The 18,217-nt window shown below is 45.7% G+C and overlaps 1 protein-coding gene across 1 annotated transcript in view; it reads right to left on the bottom strand.

The window, feature by feature from the left end:
* The window catches only part of FGF14 (fibroblast growth factor 14), a 295,208-nt gene extending 283,972 nt beyond the window's left edge, over positions 1-11,236 (bottom strand). Inside the window, exon 1 of the mRNA XM_083438132.1 lies at positions 11,172-11,236. Within this exon, the coding sequence (XP_083294258.1) occupies positions 11,172-11,223 (52 nt within the window). The 5' untranslated portion in view covers positions 11,224-11,236. The remainder of the gene's footprint in view (positions 1-11,171) is intronic.
* Positions 11,237-18,217: the final 6,981 nt, after the last annotated feature.

The raw sequence follows: 18,217 nt of genomic DNA, 5'->3' as shown, positions 1-18,217 counted from the left end.
CTGCTGCCTGCCAGAGTTGACAATATGAACTAGATTCCTGGACCAGTGTTTTGAGTCATAGAATTGTAGAGTTGGAAGGGAGCTTGAGGATCTTCTAGTCTGACCCCCTGTAGTGCAGGAATATGCAGCCATCCCATACGGGGATCGAATCTGCAAGCTTGGCGTTATCAGCACCATGCTCTAACCAACTGAGCTATCTAGGCATAAGGCAGTTCCTTGTGTCCCTTTATAGTGTCTTCTGCCTCCCCCTGTTGGATCAGGCCAGAAGCCCATCCAGTCCAACATTCTGTTCTCACAGTGGCCAACCAGATGCACACTTGCCTGGGAACAAACCCCAGTGAACAAGACTGTGTTGTGAGAACCACTTACTCATGAGTCAGCACCGCTAAACTTATTTGGCTTCCTTCTGAGTAAAAATGCATAAATGTGCTAATGTCCATATTCTCTTCTCCTAACATAATTTGATGTCTAGAGAAAGATTATTTTTAATAAAAACAAATAGAGACATATGTTTTAATTTTGTACTGTCATATTTATTCTTATGGTCTATAGTTGTTGTTCTGAGCTGCCCTGAGAAAGCTGGCAAATAAATCTATTAAATAAACATAACAGGCAAACATGTGTATTACGTTTGTTCCTCAAGTGTCAATCATTCTCTTATAGAGCAATCCCTATTCACAGCTACTCAGAGTGAGCCCCACTACACTGAGTGGGGCTTAATACCAGGGAAATATGTATAGGATTGCCGCTGTAAGTACTAAAACCAACTAGCACCGAGATGGATGCAGATCTCTGGCTCAAACAGAAAGAATCATGAGCATGAAATAATTTCACCCATTAGGAAGGGCAACGCAAGCTTTAATTAGATCAGGGGAGGAAATTTAATTTGTGTAAATTCAGAAAATATATTCCATGGTGGGCAAGTGCTTTAGTAGGTGAGATCCAAGTAAACAGGTCGTTGTTCATTTGAGTGCCGCGAAGAGCATGTCAACACCAGGCATCTATTAACTTCATAATAGATAGGCATGCAATGCATATGTATTAACATCTTACCATACATAATTCTGTGGCCTTTATGGACGCTGCTTCAAAACTAGTATTTATTTATTATCCACTCTTCCCCCTGTAGGAATTCAGGGGCGTAGTCTAGAATCATTAATATTTAATTAAAACATTACAAAATTTAAAACTATGATAAAAATGCCTGGTGACCAACAATATATTTGACTTCTTTGTGTATGTCCCCTTTTGGCTTTGATGGAGATTCATTTTGCCTATGCTCACCAGATCCAGACCCTGGAGGTTAAATTCCTGTACCTTTAAGGACTGAACAGAAGTCAGAATTTTCCCAGGAGCTGCTTTTTGCAACACAGGGATGCATTGGCCATACCTGCAGCAACGTTCTCTTCTCTGCTAATTTTAAAGATACAGGATTCAGAAGGTACACAGGTCATCTCCTTAAAACAGATAAGATTGTTTTAAGTCTTGTCTATTTTATTTTATCTATTTTATTTTATCTATAAGAATCATCTACTTCAGTCAGTGCAGATAATATTGGACTAAATGGACAAACAGGTCTCATCTGCACTGTACATTTGAAGCCGTATTATTGCATTTTAAACAGTCACAGACCCTCCAAGTGTCCCTATTTTCCAGGGACAGTCCCAGTTTTGCAGAAACCATCTCAGTTTCTGATTTGATCCTGCAATGTCCCACTTTTCCTTAGGACGTCCCTATTTTCATTGGAGAAATGTTGGAGACTATGGAGTTATGACACACACACTCACACAAGCCAAAGAGATAAGTAGCTATGCAACCTTAAGAAGACACCTGAAGGCAGCCCTGTATAGGGAAGTTTTTTAATGTTTAGTGTTTTATTATATTTTTATATATATTGGAAGTCGCCCAAAGTGGCTGGGGCAACCCAGATGGGATGGGTATTATTATTATTATTATTATTGACTAGGACATCCCTATTTTCATCAGAGAAATGTTGGAGGGCTTCCCTCCAAGAATATTGGAAACTGTAGTTTGTTATGGGTGCTGAGATTCGTTACGAGACCCCTATTCCCCCTGCACAGAGCTGCACTTCTCAGCGTGGTTTAACTTTCAATCCATCAGCACAAGGAACTCTGAGAGTTGTAACTCTGTGTGCGAGTCTCCATCACAGGTCTTCCCCATCAATGACAGGCTTGATCCCGGGACCTTCTGCATGCATTGAGCTGTGGTCTCTCCAATCATACACTGCCAGGGCTAAGCAATACTAGTAAGGATTTGAAAAAACCTGACTTAACCTCCACAGTAGAGAAAGACATCGCAGAGCCTGAAGGGTTGTATTCTCCCACATGAACTTGCCCTCCAATTAAGATCTCTCTCAGAGTCCCTTCTCCAAGTGAAGGGCTGGGGCCCGTGGGTGGAAGCTGCCAAAAAGGGATGAAAAAATAGTAATTTTCCACTTCAGAACATTGTCTTCTTTATGCCTGGGAGCACTGTAGCATTTCATGTATTTTTTTCCCCCCTCGGTTGTTCATACATTTGGTGGTTTGTAACTGATTTATTGTAAGTTGAGTGGGTATGATTGCTTTTGATGTATTGCTGATATTTTGTTGATTTTTGGGTCGCAGCAAATATTAATCCTACTCAGAGTAGACCCACTGAAGTTAACAAACGTGACGAACTTAAGTCTATTAATTTCTACAGTACTGTAGAAAGGCAGAATACAAATACAAATTTGAATTGAGTTTAATTCAATGCCTCTTCCCCCAATTGCCTGCCTTCAGAGGTCAGCCAGCTGCCCCCCAACTGCAGAGAGGGCCTTTCCTGCGATGGCACCCAAATTATGGTTTTCTCTCCCTAAAACTGTATGCCTAGTACTTTCTTTTACTATTATTTAGGTACCAGATAAAGTTTGTCTTGGTGTCTAGGTCCTTTAATGGTGTCTTGCAATATTTGCCCCTTATAAATGGAGTAACTAGTATTTTATCCTGGTTGTGTGTTTTTTAATAAAACAAAACACTAATGTGCTTGTGGTTGTTTTTACCTGCTGTTTAATCATGTTTCTTTTATGCTGTACTGTTCATGTTTTATCAAACCGCCTTGAGGCTATTGTGAAAGGTAGGCTATAAATACCTCAAATTAAAGTGAAATGCTTTTAGACCAAGATCTATATGCATGCATTCTTTCCAATGCCATGTAGAGTCCAGCAACAGCAGCATGTGTTTGTGAGTTAAGAGGTGGATTCAGTCCTCCATTCTCCTACGATTCCTGTCAGTTTCAATCCCATTCTAAAAGCTTGCTGCAATACATCTGGCACAAAGTTTTATGTCAATGCAGCTGGCCTCAAATCCCTGTAGGATGATACACAAGGATAGTCATCCCTAGACTTTCTTCCTGCCATTTCTGCATTCCACCCTTTAGTCAGTTCAAGAGCAGCAGCTGTTTGTGGCACTGCTGTGCCACATCTGATAATTATGGCTACTGCCAGCACGGCAGCTTGGCCGCCAACTACTGCCCCACATTGGCTTCTCTACACTCTTTCATTCTTATCACCCATGCACCGTTTAATCCCATGACATTGCCTTGGCACAGTGGGGTCTCATAATAATATGACCCTTAGCAAAAAGGAGCCAAAGCAATTGGGAATTCCCAGTAACAGGAAAAAATATGTTACAGACCTTTATTTCTTTTCTCCACCAAAAATTAATCTCAGGGTTATGGGTTCTGGCCCCCCACCTTGGGCAAAAGATTCCTGCATTGCAGGGAGTTGGACTAGATTGCCCTCTACAATTCCATGATTCTATTGCCAGATGGGGATGCGGGTGAAACTGTGGGTTAAACCACAGAGCCTAGGGCTTGCTGATCAGAAGGTCGGCGGGTTGAATCCCCACGACGGGGTGAGCTCCCATTGCTCGGTCCCTGCTCCTGCCAACCTAGCAGTTCGAAAGCACGCCAAAAAGTGCAAGTAGATAAATAGGTACAGCTCCGGCGGGAAGGTAAACGACGTTTCCGTGCGCTGCTCTGGTTCGCCAGAGTCATGCTGGCCACATGACCCGGAAGCTGTACACCGGCTCCCTAGGCCAATAAAGCGAGATGAGCGCCGCAACCCCAGAGTTAGTCACGACTGGACCTAATAGTCAGGGGTCCCTTTATTGCCAGATGAGAAAGTTTACCCTTTGCATTTGGGGGTGGGGAGCTGAATCTAACTAGCATGCCAAACCCTTCCTCCTGTCCCTGTGGGCCAACTTTAATAAGTGGGCAGCTCTGCCCAAATGTCAATTACCTGATGTCATGACAACTTGGAAGCCGCCTTTGAAGTCCATGAGTTATTTCAAAACAAACTGCTTGTAAATATACTTCAAAGTGATGGTAGCCATACCTTTACCTGCCTTTTACCTGACGTCTCATTAATCTGGGAGTAGCAGGAGGCTTGTTGAAGTCACCTTTCTTATCAAGATGCAAAAACAGGGCTAGCACAAGAGGACAGTGATGATGAATGTTTTGAGACGGAGATGCCTGATCATTTGGAAAGACATTCAAATCAACTCCACATTTCTGTTCCTGCCAGTGTCCCACTTTATAAGCAATCACACATACACACAGTTGTTCCTCCTTAACTGGCTGGAGTAACCAATTATGGTTGCCAATACTCTTGAACTAGAACTGAACTAAGAATCAGGGAATGGAACATTGCCTCATTGCCAGTTGGCCAAACTAACTCATAACCCTTCCATTATTCACCCTATTCCATATTATTGCTTAAACCAGCATAAAATACTATGTATCAGTAATTCCCAACCAGTTGGCTAGAACCCAAAATTGAGTACAGAAGTGAACTCCAAACTCCATGATACGTTGAATGCATCTTCATAGTTTAAAAATACAAAACAAAATTACTGTATGGGACCTAATCCAGATTTGGAACATGTTGCAGGTGCAATGGGGTCAATCCTTTCCCCACACAAAACTTGTAGGCCCATGCACAATATTTGTCCCAGGAGGAAAGCAACTCTTAAGAGGTTTCCCAAGGAAGGAAGCTGTAGCGCAGGGAAGAAAGAGTTAACCTCCCTCCATCCATGACACAGGCCCAGGTCAGGACCTCCTACAGCAGTTATTTTAAATGCACACAAAATGGACATACCTGCAAATATTCATTTAATGTATTGGGGCCTTTGAGCCTGAGCTTCCAGGATGTTAAATATGTTTATAGTCAGTGCAGCAAAATCCACACTGATATGTGAATGAATAGTGTTGAATTTGGACCTGGATCCAAATCTGTGCTATACTGTGAATCCACTCAGTAGCCTTTGCAAAGCCCCCCCCCCCCCCGCCCAATTTTGTATATTATTTGAGATCTAAATGAATGCCCAGGGTGGGAGGCAGCAGCATGCTCCTGGCCTCCCCTCCTCTATGCATTTCTACAGAACCCTTTCCTGTACAATTTTATATGTGAGCCTTCCTATACACATCCTAATGAACACACATAGGTCAAGGAACCTGCCACTGCAATGCCACACACCCACCCCTCCAAAAAACAACAACAACACATGCACACACGCTCATTTAGTCCTCAAATAACATCTAAAAATTCCATTGTCTGTTTAGCTTCGCTGCCCATTTGCAAAGTGGTGGCGATGAGACAAGGATTTCAAAATGTCTCAAATGCTAATCATGCTCCTAATAATATTGGCTTCCAGTCATTGGGTGGGACAAGAGGATGCACAGGAAGGTCCAGTGAGTGCTGCCTCCAGGTCATCAGCTGAACATTCTTGAGTTTGGTAATGGCAGGTATGCAACTCCTGTTTTCCCACTCACTTAGAACTTCATGCAGTACATATAGATTCTGAGATATACTCGGAGACGAGAGTGGATTTCATGCTCTTTATTCAGCTCATAGTGGTGAGGAAGAATGGAAGTTCCCCCAGAATGTCTGCTTTATATACATTATTTACACAATGGGCCCCACGAGATTGGCTATTTCCAGGATTCACCTGTAGACCAATCAGGTTGCGGATTCACTTCCACCTGGAGCTGGATTTGGTAGCTCCTGTGGACCAATCAGACTGCTGCATTCTGGACCCTATTGTTCCAGGACCAATCAGACTGCTGCATCCTGAATCCTATTGTTCTAGGACCAATCAGACTGCTGCCTTTTGGATCCTATTCAACTCAGTACATAACAGATTCACTTATATATCAGAGTAAAAACAGCATCACGTGGAGCAAGTCTCTTGGGGTGGCAAAATGTTCAGAGATCCCAATGCAACAGTGAACCAATCTTAGAGGTGCACATTGCATTGTCACTGAGGATACTGAGGTGCTTCTCTTGATTTGTTCACAGCTACCCACATGTGATCAGAAAGTTGTGTTGCAACAAGCAATGTGGTACTGGGAGAGGCCTTCTGAATGCCACAGTACTGCCCCTTGAAAAGGCAAGGTGTCTAGGGCCTACTCTGATTTGCCCTCTCTTCCCAGAACTTGTAAATGCTGAGGATGACTAAACAAGGCACTAGGGTGGTGGTGGGATGGCGGTGCAAGGCAAAACAAGCTTAATGATAACAAAATATACAGACTTTGAAACTTTGACTTATTTTGCTCACTTTAAATATTAAAGAAAACCAAGCAAGTCACAAAATATTTCCCCTTGAAAATAAATAAGTAAAAGTTAAGGACCAATATGCCTCCTTTCCCAGGACCCAGATATGGAAGTCAAAATATATTTCACCACCGCATTTCTAAAAGTATATTCTCTCAACTTCTTAAATTAAATTGCTTCATTGTGTCAGTCATCCTGAAATGTTTCACATGCCATTCAGTGATAGGAATCCCAAGAAGCAAGCAAGGCAGATGAAGGAAAAATAGAGGGAAGGAAAAGAAAACAATGTTACTTGGAAAACGTTGGCTAAATGTTGACATACAAATGGCTTTTGAACAACTCAGACACATCAGTGTTAAGAGAAACTCCAAGCACAGACATTCTGTTTGCTTTTCAAACTCATTTTCATAATATGTAAAACTGAATATTAAGAATTTTATTCAGAAGGTGATGAAAATTCCAGCTGATACCACAGACTATTCATTTTCCTAGGCAATCAAACACAACTTGATACATTTTGCATGATCCACCACAGGCTTAGAAGCTACAAAACTGCTTGACTCTAATCATGAAATTAAACGTTTCATGTAACAAAAGAACACTTGCACTATGTGAATGAAGTATGTTGAATACCCAAAACTAGGACAATGCAACAAAAGTAACGTATGAGTTAAGTTTATTTGTAGGGTCTTACTCCTAGATACAACAATAACTCTCTATCCCAATTTTCTTTCAGTTTACCCATTTACAAACCCAATCAAGATGACTAGTGGTTAACATCCTAATGTCTCTAAAAATTAAAGCATCTTGCAATGTTTAAATGGCAGGTCCTTTTGTTTTGGCTTCACGCTGTGGTGAGGTTTGCACAGCAAGTTACTCAGAAGTAAGCCCCACTGAGTTCAGTGAAACTTTTTATCTAGTAAATTTTCTTAGGATTTGCACAGTCTTATTTTTGCTAAAGCAGGAAAGCATTTTAGTCATTCATCATTGCAACTAATATGCCAAAATGCAACAAAGGAAAAACTGAGCGAAATATGTTACTTGGTACTTAATTCAACGCATGATTTAGCCATCATCAACACAGTTTCTTTCATGGCTGTGTAAACACTCCAATATTTGTTCTTAAAGGTCAGGCGCTATATTTTGTGCATAGCCTGTTTTTTTCTCAAGAATCGTAGCATCATATGCAAACACTGCCTCAGACAAACTTTAGAACATGGACCAGTCATTGATCTGCTACAGTACATCAACCACTGTCAAAGAAATATATTCATGCAGCCACCACACGCATTGCCAAGTCTTTCCCAGCTTAAAATCATAACCTATTTATCCTCCTCTGAGTCATAACAAACAGAAGACGATCGATCATATTCAAGACTATTCCTCAGGGCTGTTTTACAGTTTAGAGGGGTTTGCCTATATTTCACATTAATTGATCAATTAATTTCACAGCAGACGCATACTTCAGGACCACAGACTACTTGCGGCATATATTAAAGGCTTTAGCTAAGGCAGAAACAGGGAGCGGAAACCAGGAGAGAGAAACCATTATTACCACAACAAAAAGCTGTAGGAGTGTGTGCACTGGTGTGTATGAGAGAGAGACAGAGACAAAGAAGCTCTATAACTTTTGGAAAGAAAATAGCTTGCAAGTATACGTATACCAAAATCCACATCCAGTTGCTGCATTGCTAACAGAGTGATGCTGAAACTAAAAGAGAACATGAAGCACCTGAGCTTTTTGTTCACACTTAACTAGGCAGCCTCCATCCTGATCAAAACTGCTATACTGTACATGTCTTGCTATAGAATATTTCCATTTTGCACTAAGTTGTGCGTCACCGTACCAGAACCAGAATTTCATTTCCCCCCGATTTGGGAAAACCAGCAACAGCATGTTATAAATCACTATTTTAAAATGAAAGAAAAAGACTAAGGATAATGCGGAGTGGGGTGGTGAGTAAGAACAGAGATCACCCAGGAGAGTTTTGCTTATCCTGTACATTTCCAAAGGCCTCTAATAATGTTTCTTATCTATTCTTATTCATTCCGGCTGGACCCCGTGAAAGGGAATCTGCATCTCAAAAATGTCCACCATCTCTGAAACATCTAGAAAGAAGCTCAGCATAGCATCCTCCTTGGAAGAAGTCATCATAAAGTAAACTGGACAACTATCCTGAGAAGCAACCTCTCTCTCTCGCTCGCTCACTTGTGCCTGGAGGGATCTAAAGGAGTCCAAAACATTCCTGTGTTCACTTCTGGTTATCCTAGGCTGTGCATTTCTCTTGCTTGCAAGGGGAGGGGAAGGGGTTTCTTCTATTCCTTACCCCTCTTTTGTTGTTGCAGAGATGCAACATCTTTGTTATTTAAAAGGAAAACAGGGGGCAAAAAAGGGCTTTATTATTTAGGTCAGTTTCTCCGACTGTCTTGAGTCCAGCCTCAAGGCACCCTCCTCACTGGTCGTTCAGCTGGTCAAGGAGGGAAGTGCTTTCTGCGGGAGTGCTTTGATGTGTTGTTTTATTATACATAAACTGGAGAAGAATGCACCGTCTTCCTTCGTCCGTTTGCACGAAGGTCCTGCGCCTTGGCAAAGTTGCCGTGGCCCAAGCGTGCTGTCCCCCCACACCGCAGTGCCTGCAAGTGGGGAGCAAAAGGTTGCCTTCCAGGAGGAAGGATCAGCGCCAAGCTAAACCCACCACCACCGAGCCCACTACCAACCCTCGGCTCGTCCTGTGCGGAAGGGAAGACCGAGCTCGCTCGCTCTCTCCCACCCGCACCCCCACCCCCCGGAGAGCTGAAGGGGCTGCTGGGGCATCCAGCCTTCTTTGGTATTCTGGGAAGGAGCTGCTTCTGTTTGCTGCAGCGGGGAAGCGGACGGAGCCAACACACACACACGAAGGGAGCAAAACGTCTCCCTCTCTCGGGATGCAGAGTTAGTCCCTTTGCATTGGAAGTCTGAAGCCAGGGAGGAAGGAAAAGGCTGCCCCCCAAGCACCAGCTGCCAACCCTGCTGCAGCTTGTTGGTGTGTCAGCGGATGCTTATGATCTACTACACTGCAGTACCAGCGTCAAGAGCCTCCTGCTTAGAAACTGCCACTGCAGGGCAGGCAACACCAAAAACACATACACACACACTACACGAGTCTTTCCACCCCACACCCCTGGCTCCTTTCTAGGCTCCCCACAAACCTCCACAGGCTCTTGCCCTCCAAAGCACTGCTAGGGACGGCAGATCCCCGCCCAAGACCACACAGGTGATCCCAACTATCCAACTCGACAGGCTTGAACCTGCGTGTGTGTGTGTGTGTGTGTGTGTGTGGACGGGGAGGAGGAGGGGGGTCTGTCTGGCTGTGGCGCCGCTTCCTTGGGAAGACTCTCCTTCTCCCAGCCTCCCTCCCTCTCTCCCCAAACTCTCTCCATTTGCCAGCGCTGTCCTTCCTCGCTGACACGAGGGAAAGGGAATTAAGGGGGGGTGGGGAGGCTTGGAGGAGGCGGTGGGGTTGTGGGGCTGCCCTAAGCACCTGCAATTTGCATTTCCTTATGTAACGTCCTGCAAGTTTCCCGGTTGGAGCTTGCTGGGGTTGGAAGCTGGCAAGCAGACAGGCTGGGCTGATCAACAAGGCGCAAAAAAGTGAACCTAGACAGGCGCGCAAAAAGCTAGGTCATTTTTCTTTTTCAGATCCTGGGCTTCATGGGTTAAGGAGGCAATGAGCATTGCATGACTTCCTTCCACATGTGGCAAGTCAGCCCTGCTGCTGCGTATGGAGACAGAGGGAGGGCTCCTTCTCCTCCTTCTGAGTGGGGCCTTGGGCTTATGCCCCCCAAAGTCCTGCTCAGAGACTCTTCACTGCACACACACACACCTCTCTGCCTAGGCTACTGTTGGACAGGTGGACTTTCTCTTAGTTCCCTTCCAGGCACAAACTCCCTGAAAGTGTTTCTCTCTCTTTTCTCTCTGCCACCAGATTGCAGGCTAGGGGGAATGCGGGGATGGGGAAAGGCTAGCTGACGAAGATCTGGTGAATAAACACAAAGAGCTGGGTTTTGCAAGGGTTTCTCTCTCCCCCCCCCCCCCCGTTCACTTTAGAAGCACGAGCCACGCTTGCAAGTTGAACCGAAAGTCTCAGGCAGGGCGCCCCCAGGTACACCCACCAGTCGCGCAAGGCCCTGAGACCTCTGCTGGAAACTGTTGCGGGGAGCGAGGAGACCAGGAAAGAAATGGGGGTTATGAGACGCTGCTACAATTCCATCTTCCGGTTAAAAAATGTCAACAAAGATCTAAGTTTTCTCTCCCCACACCCACCCACCCTCCCACCCTCTCTCTTCCCCGTTGGAAACAATTCATCCAAAGCAGATTTTGGCGAATTTCCTGCAAACACAGCTTGGCTTATTTGTACACGGCGCTGCACGCAAGTCTGCACCGGCCTGCTTTCCTGTTTCCCCCTTTCTCCCCTCGACAGGACTGCAGACCTGGCGCTATGGGGAGCAACAGACGAGAGTAACACAAAGGTGGGGGGTGACTGACACACACACACACACACACACACACACACACAGAGTGATGCAGTGTATTGCTTACCAGTTGGGTTCTTGTTCTTCTTAAGACTCTTGCCACAAAGACACTGCAGCATATGCGATCCTTTGCTGAAAATGTTCCAAAGAAACCACATTGATTTGGGCGAAAAGCAATCCTGCGCTTATACACCCTGAGAAAGAGGAGATCCTTGTGGTTGTTGCATAATAATAAAAATTGAGATCAGGGTCTCCTCCAGAGGGGCACCAGTTTTATCATTGGCCACCACAACAACAAAAAAACAAAAACAAAAACAAAAAAGAGGAAAAAAGATTAAATCCTGATCTCCCAGGGTTGGTTTTTTTTTATTATTATTCCCTTCCTTTCCTTTCTTTCTCCCACCCCCCTTTCCCCCTCACGTGGTTAATTTCTTTCAGACTTCTCAATGGATGCGTTTTTCAGCCAGGGTGAACGGTTATCTCCCTCCTCCAGAACGACGCTGGATTATCACCCAAAACTGTGGGAGAAGAAAAAAGACATAGATCCTTCTCTTGCTTGCCTTCTTGTTCCTGTTCCTTCTCGTCCTCTCTTTCAGATGGAAGCCAACCAAGACATGAGGCGATGAAATTCCAGCCAAGGCCAAAAACTAACCCGAGACAACAGTAAAGCGCGAGAGATCCCCACAGAGGAAACCATAGCCTGTGACTTGATGGCTGGGAGGCTGGGTGGATCTGCAGAACAAAGCCAAAGCAGGATGCATCCTACTAAAAGACTGCCATAGTGCAGCCCCTGGAAGGGAGAACGCACAGCGCCCGGATCTCCTCCACCACCACCCAGCTCAAGTCTGATGGATGAAGGCAGGTGCTCCCCTCGGAAAGTGCTGGTTTCTACCATCAAATCATCTCAGGGATGTATGTAATTGTGTGGCACCTGCGGTTCCCAGTTGCACAGCAGATGCAAATCTTTAGCCCTTAGCATGCAGGCGAACCACACACGCGACAGAGGCAGGTCTCTTCTCTCTTTCTTTCTCTCTCTCTCTCTCCCTGCTCCGTCCAGCACTGGCGTGCATTAGGGGGAAACGGAGACGGATCCTCCCCCCTCATGCACACACACACACATACATAGATAGAGAGAGAGAAAGAGAGAGAGAGAGAGAAAGACGCAGGCACACACTGGATTCTGCTCCTGAGCCTGGGCTATGAGTTACAGGCTTTCAACGGGAGTAGGAGGAGTTGAGATTTGCATGGGGAGCCTGGCTTTCCATGACGTAGCCACGTGCTCCCGAGCCTGTCACCAGTGAGATGCTTCAGCCAGCCCAGGGAAGGCAGTGTCACTGCAGTCTCTGCCTTGTCCCCCCACCCACCCAACCCCCCTCTCCTCCGTTTCTCTCACCTAGCGTGCTGCAGCTTAAAATGCTGGACCCAGCCTGCCACTTGTACACTCCAGGGAGAAGTGCATCCCTGCATGCTAACCAAAAAGGCAAGGAAAACCCACACACACAGCGTGACACATTCAGAGTTGGAGGGAAAGGAGGTGGGTGGGAATGAGAGATGCCTTGGAAGACCCTGATCACCAAACGGAGAACCACAGGAAAGTAGAGTTGCAGAGGACCGCAAGGATCATCTAGTCCAATCCCCTGCGGTGCAGGAATCTTTTGCCCAACATGGGGCTTGAACCCACAACCCTGAGATTAAGAGTCTCATGCTTCATGTTCTACCGACTGAGCTGTTCTAACAGCAGGAGAGAGAGAGTTAATTTTACTTGTCTAGACCTGGGGCTTAGAGGGACGCGGGTGGCGCTGTGGGTCAAACCACAGAGCCTAGGACTTGCCGATCAGAAGGTCGGCGGTTTGAATCCCCGCCACGGGGTGAGCTCCCGTTGCTCGGTCCCTGCTCCTGCCAACCTAGCAGTTCAAAAGCACACCAGTGCAAGTGAATAAATAGGTACCACTCCGGCAGGAAGATAAACGGTGTTTCCGTGCGCTGCTCTGGTTCGCCAGAAGCGGCTTAGTCATGCTGGCCACACGTATGTCGGCTCCCTCGGCCAATAAAGCAAGATAAGCACCGCAACCCCAGAGTTGGTCACGACTGCACCTAATGGTCAGGGGTCCCTTTACCTTTACCTTTAGACCTGGGGCTGCCAAAACGAAGCTAAACATTATCTCAAAGAAGCCAGAAGAAGGAGAGATTATATGCCTACCCCATCCAGGCTTCCTCCTGATCCTAAAGGAATTCCTGCATTTCAGGGGGTTGGACTAGATGACCCTCGGGATCCCTTCCAATGCTACAATTCTAGGAAAATGCCAGGAGACAGGAGATGAGTAGCACATAAATAGCTGCTGCCATCAAGCCCGAGAGAACAGCTGCACATTGGCAACTTCCTTCCACCTTAGAAATGTGCACTTCTTGTTGAAAATGTTGTTTATATCCTGCACTTTTCTTCCATCATGAAACTTGTGGTGACGTGTAAGGGGGTGCCCAGGTGGTTTCTCATCCTGGCATTTGCCAGATTCGAGTGCTGAGTTTCAGCTAAATGGCTGTGCCACATGCCCTCAGACAATGCCCTGGGACCAAACTTTAGTGTATGAAAGTCCACTGTTGCTCTACAAAAAAACATGTTGACATTAGACCTGGGATCAAACATCTATGTTGTCATGAGCTCATGAGACTGAGGCAAATCCTGGTACCAGTTCCCGATGTGTAGAACGAGGGTAGAAGTGTCCTCTTTCACTTGGATGTTGAGCTAATGAAGAAGGTTAATATTGCCCCAAACCATGCACATCTTTATAATGCTATAAACAATAGAATTTATGGCATGAATTGCAAATATATACAACACTGTTTTTTATTATTAATACAACTCTGTATAATGCTTGCACTTATACAGCTGAGGTTCTTTAGACCCCACTTCCTCATTAAAGTAAGAATGGCCCAAATCCTTGCTATCCTAATACTGAAAACTGCTTCTCTGGGAATCATTATTCCAAGGTGTCTGCTGCTGCTTAAAAGTAAAGGTAAAGGAACCCCTGACCATTAGGTCCAGTCGTGACCGACTCTGGGGTTTCGGCGCTCATCTCGCTTTATTGGCTGAGGGAGCCGGTGTACAGCTTCCGGGTCATGTGGCCAGCATGACTAAGCCGCTTCCGGTGAACCAGAGCAGCGCACGGAAACGCCGTTTACCTTCCCGCTGGAGCGGTACCTATTTATCTACTTGCACTTTGATGTGCTTTCAAACTGCTAGGTTGGCAGGAGCAGGGACTGAGCAACGGGAGCTCACCCCGTGGCGGGGATTCAAACCGCCGACTTTCTGATCGGCAAGTCCTAGGCTCTGTGGTTTAACCCACAGCACTACCTGCGTCCCACCTGATTATCTGAGATTAAATCCATTAACAAGACAGAGGTGGGAGAGGAAGATTATGGCCAAGACAGTCTCTAAGCAGGACTTAAAGGTAAAGGTAAAGGTACCTCAGCCCATACGGGCCAGTCTTGCCAGACTCTAGGGTTGTGCACTCATCTCACTCTATAGGCCGGGAGCCAGCGCTGTCCGCAGACACTTCCGGGTCACGTGGCCAGCGTGACAAGCTGCATCTGGCGAGCCAGCGCAGCACACGGAACGCCGTTTACCTTCCCGCTAGTAAGCAGTCCCTATTTATCTACTTGCACCCGGGAGTGCTTTTGAACTGCTAGGTTGGCAGGCGCTGGGACCGAGCGACGGGAGCGCACCCCGCCGCGGGGATTTGAACCGCCGACCTTTTGATCGGCAAGTCCTAGGCGCTGAGGCTTTTACCCACAGCGCCATCCGGGTCCCTATAAGCAGGACTTATATCTGCTTAAAAACTGAAATCCCAGATGTGCCAAGCATGTTACAAACCTATCCACGTTCCATTCCCAGTTCCTTATATTCTCAGTATCATGATTATCTTGACATATTAGCTCTACCAACATGTACCTCTTACTTCAGCTTTTAGTTCTTGCACTACTGTGCGAAGAACTTCCTCACAAACTGTACATTCAACACAGCTTAATGCTAAGGAACATGGTTCGTATGCAGACAGTCCCAAATTTAATCACCAACATAGACAGCTAAATGCTCAGGTAGCAGTTGCTGTAGTTGTTGTATTTATTTATAGCTCAGTTGGTTAGAGCATAGTGATGATAATGCCAAGGTTGCAGGTTCAGTCCCTGTATGGGACAGTTTCATATTTATTCCTGCATTGCAGGGGATTGGAATAGATGATCTTCAGGGGTCTTTCCAGCTCTACAATTATATGATTCTGTTTTCTGGCTTTTCCTCAGGACAGGGACTCAAGGCAGTTCACAAAAATGGAAGCAAAACAGGTAAAACACAGATAGCTATAAAGGCAGGAAAAAAATAGTTTAAAAGTAATTAAATTATAAGGGAATGAAAATGACATAAAAACAAATCGATTTAAATGCATAGAACAGCCCTTTCCTTAAAAAGAGCCAGTTCCCCAAAACCTGCCAGAATAATAATAATAATAATAATAATAATAATAATAATAATAATAATGTCTTCACCTGAAGGCAAAAGGAGAACAAGGAGGGAGCCAGTCTAGCCTCTCTAGGAAGGGAGTTCCAGAATCTGGGAGCAGCCACTGAGAAGGCCCTGTCCCACGTCCCCACCAGATGTGCTTGTGAGTGTGACAGAACGAGAATCAGAGTTGGAAGGGGACCACAAGGATCTTCTAGTCCAACCCCCTTGCAGTGCAGGTATCTTTCGCCCAATGTGGGTCTCGAACCCACAGCCGTGAGCAAAATATTTGAGGGGGCTGGGCCTCCACAAAGTTGATGGGCATTCCCATTCAAGTGGGGTGTGTGCACTGTGTCATGCGATCAAATAATGTGGGGCGGGGTTTACCTGGGCCCCCACAATTCAAGGCCCTGGCCCTGAAATAAAGGGTCTCATGCTTTGCCAACTGAGTTATCCCCAGAGAGAGATTTCCAAGAGACCATCTACAAACCCATTGATATCAGAACTTCCAGAGCTGAACAATTAATTACAGTGGCATCCTAAGCCTGTTTACTCAGAAGTAATTCCCATTGAGCTCAATGGTCTTAAGGTAAAGGTAAAGGTACCCCTGCCCGTACGGGCCAGTCTTGACAGACTCTAGGGTTGTGCGCCCACATGGGCCACTGGGGCCAGCGCTGTCCGGAGACACTTCCGGGTCACGTGGCCAGCGTGACAAGCTGCATTACCTTCCCGCTAGTAAGCTGTCCCTATTTATCTACTTGCAGCCGGACTTGCTTTCGAACTGCTAGGTTGGCAGGCGCTGGGACCGAACGACGGGAGCGCACCCCGCCGTGGGGATTCGAACCACCGACCTGACGATCGGCAAGCCCTAGGCCACAGCACCACCCACATCCCCGCATCAATGGTCTTACTCCTTAACAAATGTTCTTTGAATGACACTGTGAATCTAAGGAATGGCACTGGAATATGGCAATATAAAGTACAATGTTACATTTTTAACAAATTATTTTGGAATGAGACCTGAATGAATCCTTGGTCCTGGGTACCTGAAGGAGCATCTCCACCCCCATCGTTCAGCCCGGACACTGAGATCCAGCGCCGAGGGCCTTCTGGCGGTTCCCTCATTGTGAGAAGTGAGGTTACAGGGAACCAGACAGAGGGCCTTCTCGGTAGTGGGGCCCGCCCTGTGGAACGCCCTCCCACCAGACGTCAAGGAAATAAACAACTATCTGACTTTTAGAAGACATCTGAAGGCGGCCCTGTTTAGGGAAGTTTTTAATATTTAATGCTGTATTGTTTTTAACACTCGATTGGGAGCCGCCCAGAGTGGCTGGGGAAACTCAGCCAGATGGGTGGGGTATAAATAATAAATTATTATTATTATTATTATCCAAATACCATAATATGCTGTACTACTTTTCTAGAAAAAGAGGTGCTAGGTTCTCTTAGAATGGCAATGGCGCCTACCTGAGAGGGGCAGGAACTAAGTTCCAGAAAGTTCCAGCTGAAAAAAACGCCCTGATAATATGGGACTTCAATTTATTGGTTTCCCTGAGACCTTGAGAATTCAAGTGCACCGTGTCTACTGTATCACCCCATCCGTATTCGCATTGACACAAATTTTAAAAGTTTAGTTAGACATGGCTTACCTTTCCAGAAGTTATGCTGGTTCTCTTTCAGCAAGACTTGGTAATGTTATCTTTAGCAATGCCAGTGTCCCTGGAGCAGATATTAAGCTAACAAGTCTGTAATTTTCCAGATCCTTCCTGGATCACTTTTTAAAAATTAGCGTTTATATTGGCTGCATTGCAGTCCTCAGGTATCAAAGTTGCTCTCAGACGAGCTACAATGATTTGTGTTAGGAGAGAAGCCATTTTATACTTGAGTTCTTTCAAAACTTGTGGGTGGATACCATCCATACTAGTGATTTCTCAGTTTTTGTCGTGGAGGCATATCACTGGAGCAGATATTAAGTTAACAAGTCTGTAATTTTCAAGATCCTTCCTGGATCAATTTTTAAAAATTAGCGTTTATATTGGCTGCATTGCAGTCCTCAGATATCAAAGTTGCTCTCAGACATCTTGCAACCAACATTTGCCTCAGACTCCCTATCCTGTGAATGCACAGGGAATCTTCCACAGCGGAAGCAGTTGCAAAGAAATGGACTCGGTTTCCCTTCAATCTCCTTAGCCTTCGTTGACTCAAGCAGTCACTTAAAGCAGAACTGAAAGAAGCCTTCTCCTCGATCCTGTCAGGTAAAAAGGCATCCATCGTGAAGGTTAAGATCTGCAAATGTGAAAGTGTGGCGCGGGGAGGGCAACAAGCGACTCTGCTTGACTGGACTCCTGAGGTAAACTCAAGAGGTTCCCACGTCGACCTGAACTTGGATATCACTATTCAGGGTCATAGACAAGAGTACCTTGTGCTATTTTTCTAGAAAAAGAGGTGCCGGAAATCACCACAAACGCCTCCCTTGTTCTCTTATAATGGCAATGGCGCCCACCTGAGAGGGACAGGAACTAAGTTCCGGAGAGTTCCGGCTGAAGAAAAGCCCTGCTTGTCAATGGGTTTTGCCCAAAGCAAACTTCTGCTGTATACATTTACACACACACACACAGCTA

This window comes from Podarcis tiliguerta (assembly GCF_965153285.1).
Source record: "Podarcis tiliguerta genome assembly, chromosome: 4".
Lineage (NCBI taxonomy): Eukaryota > Metazoa > Chordata > Lepidosauria > Squamata > Lacertidae > Podarcis > Podarcis tiliguerta.
Note: the sequence above shows the minus strand (reverse complement) of the source record. Positions and strands in the feature narration are given on the sequence as shown.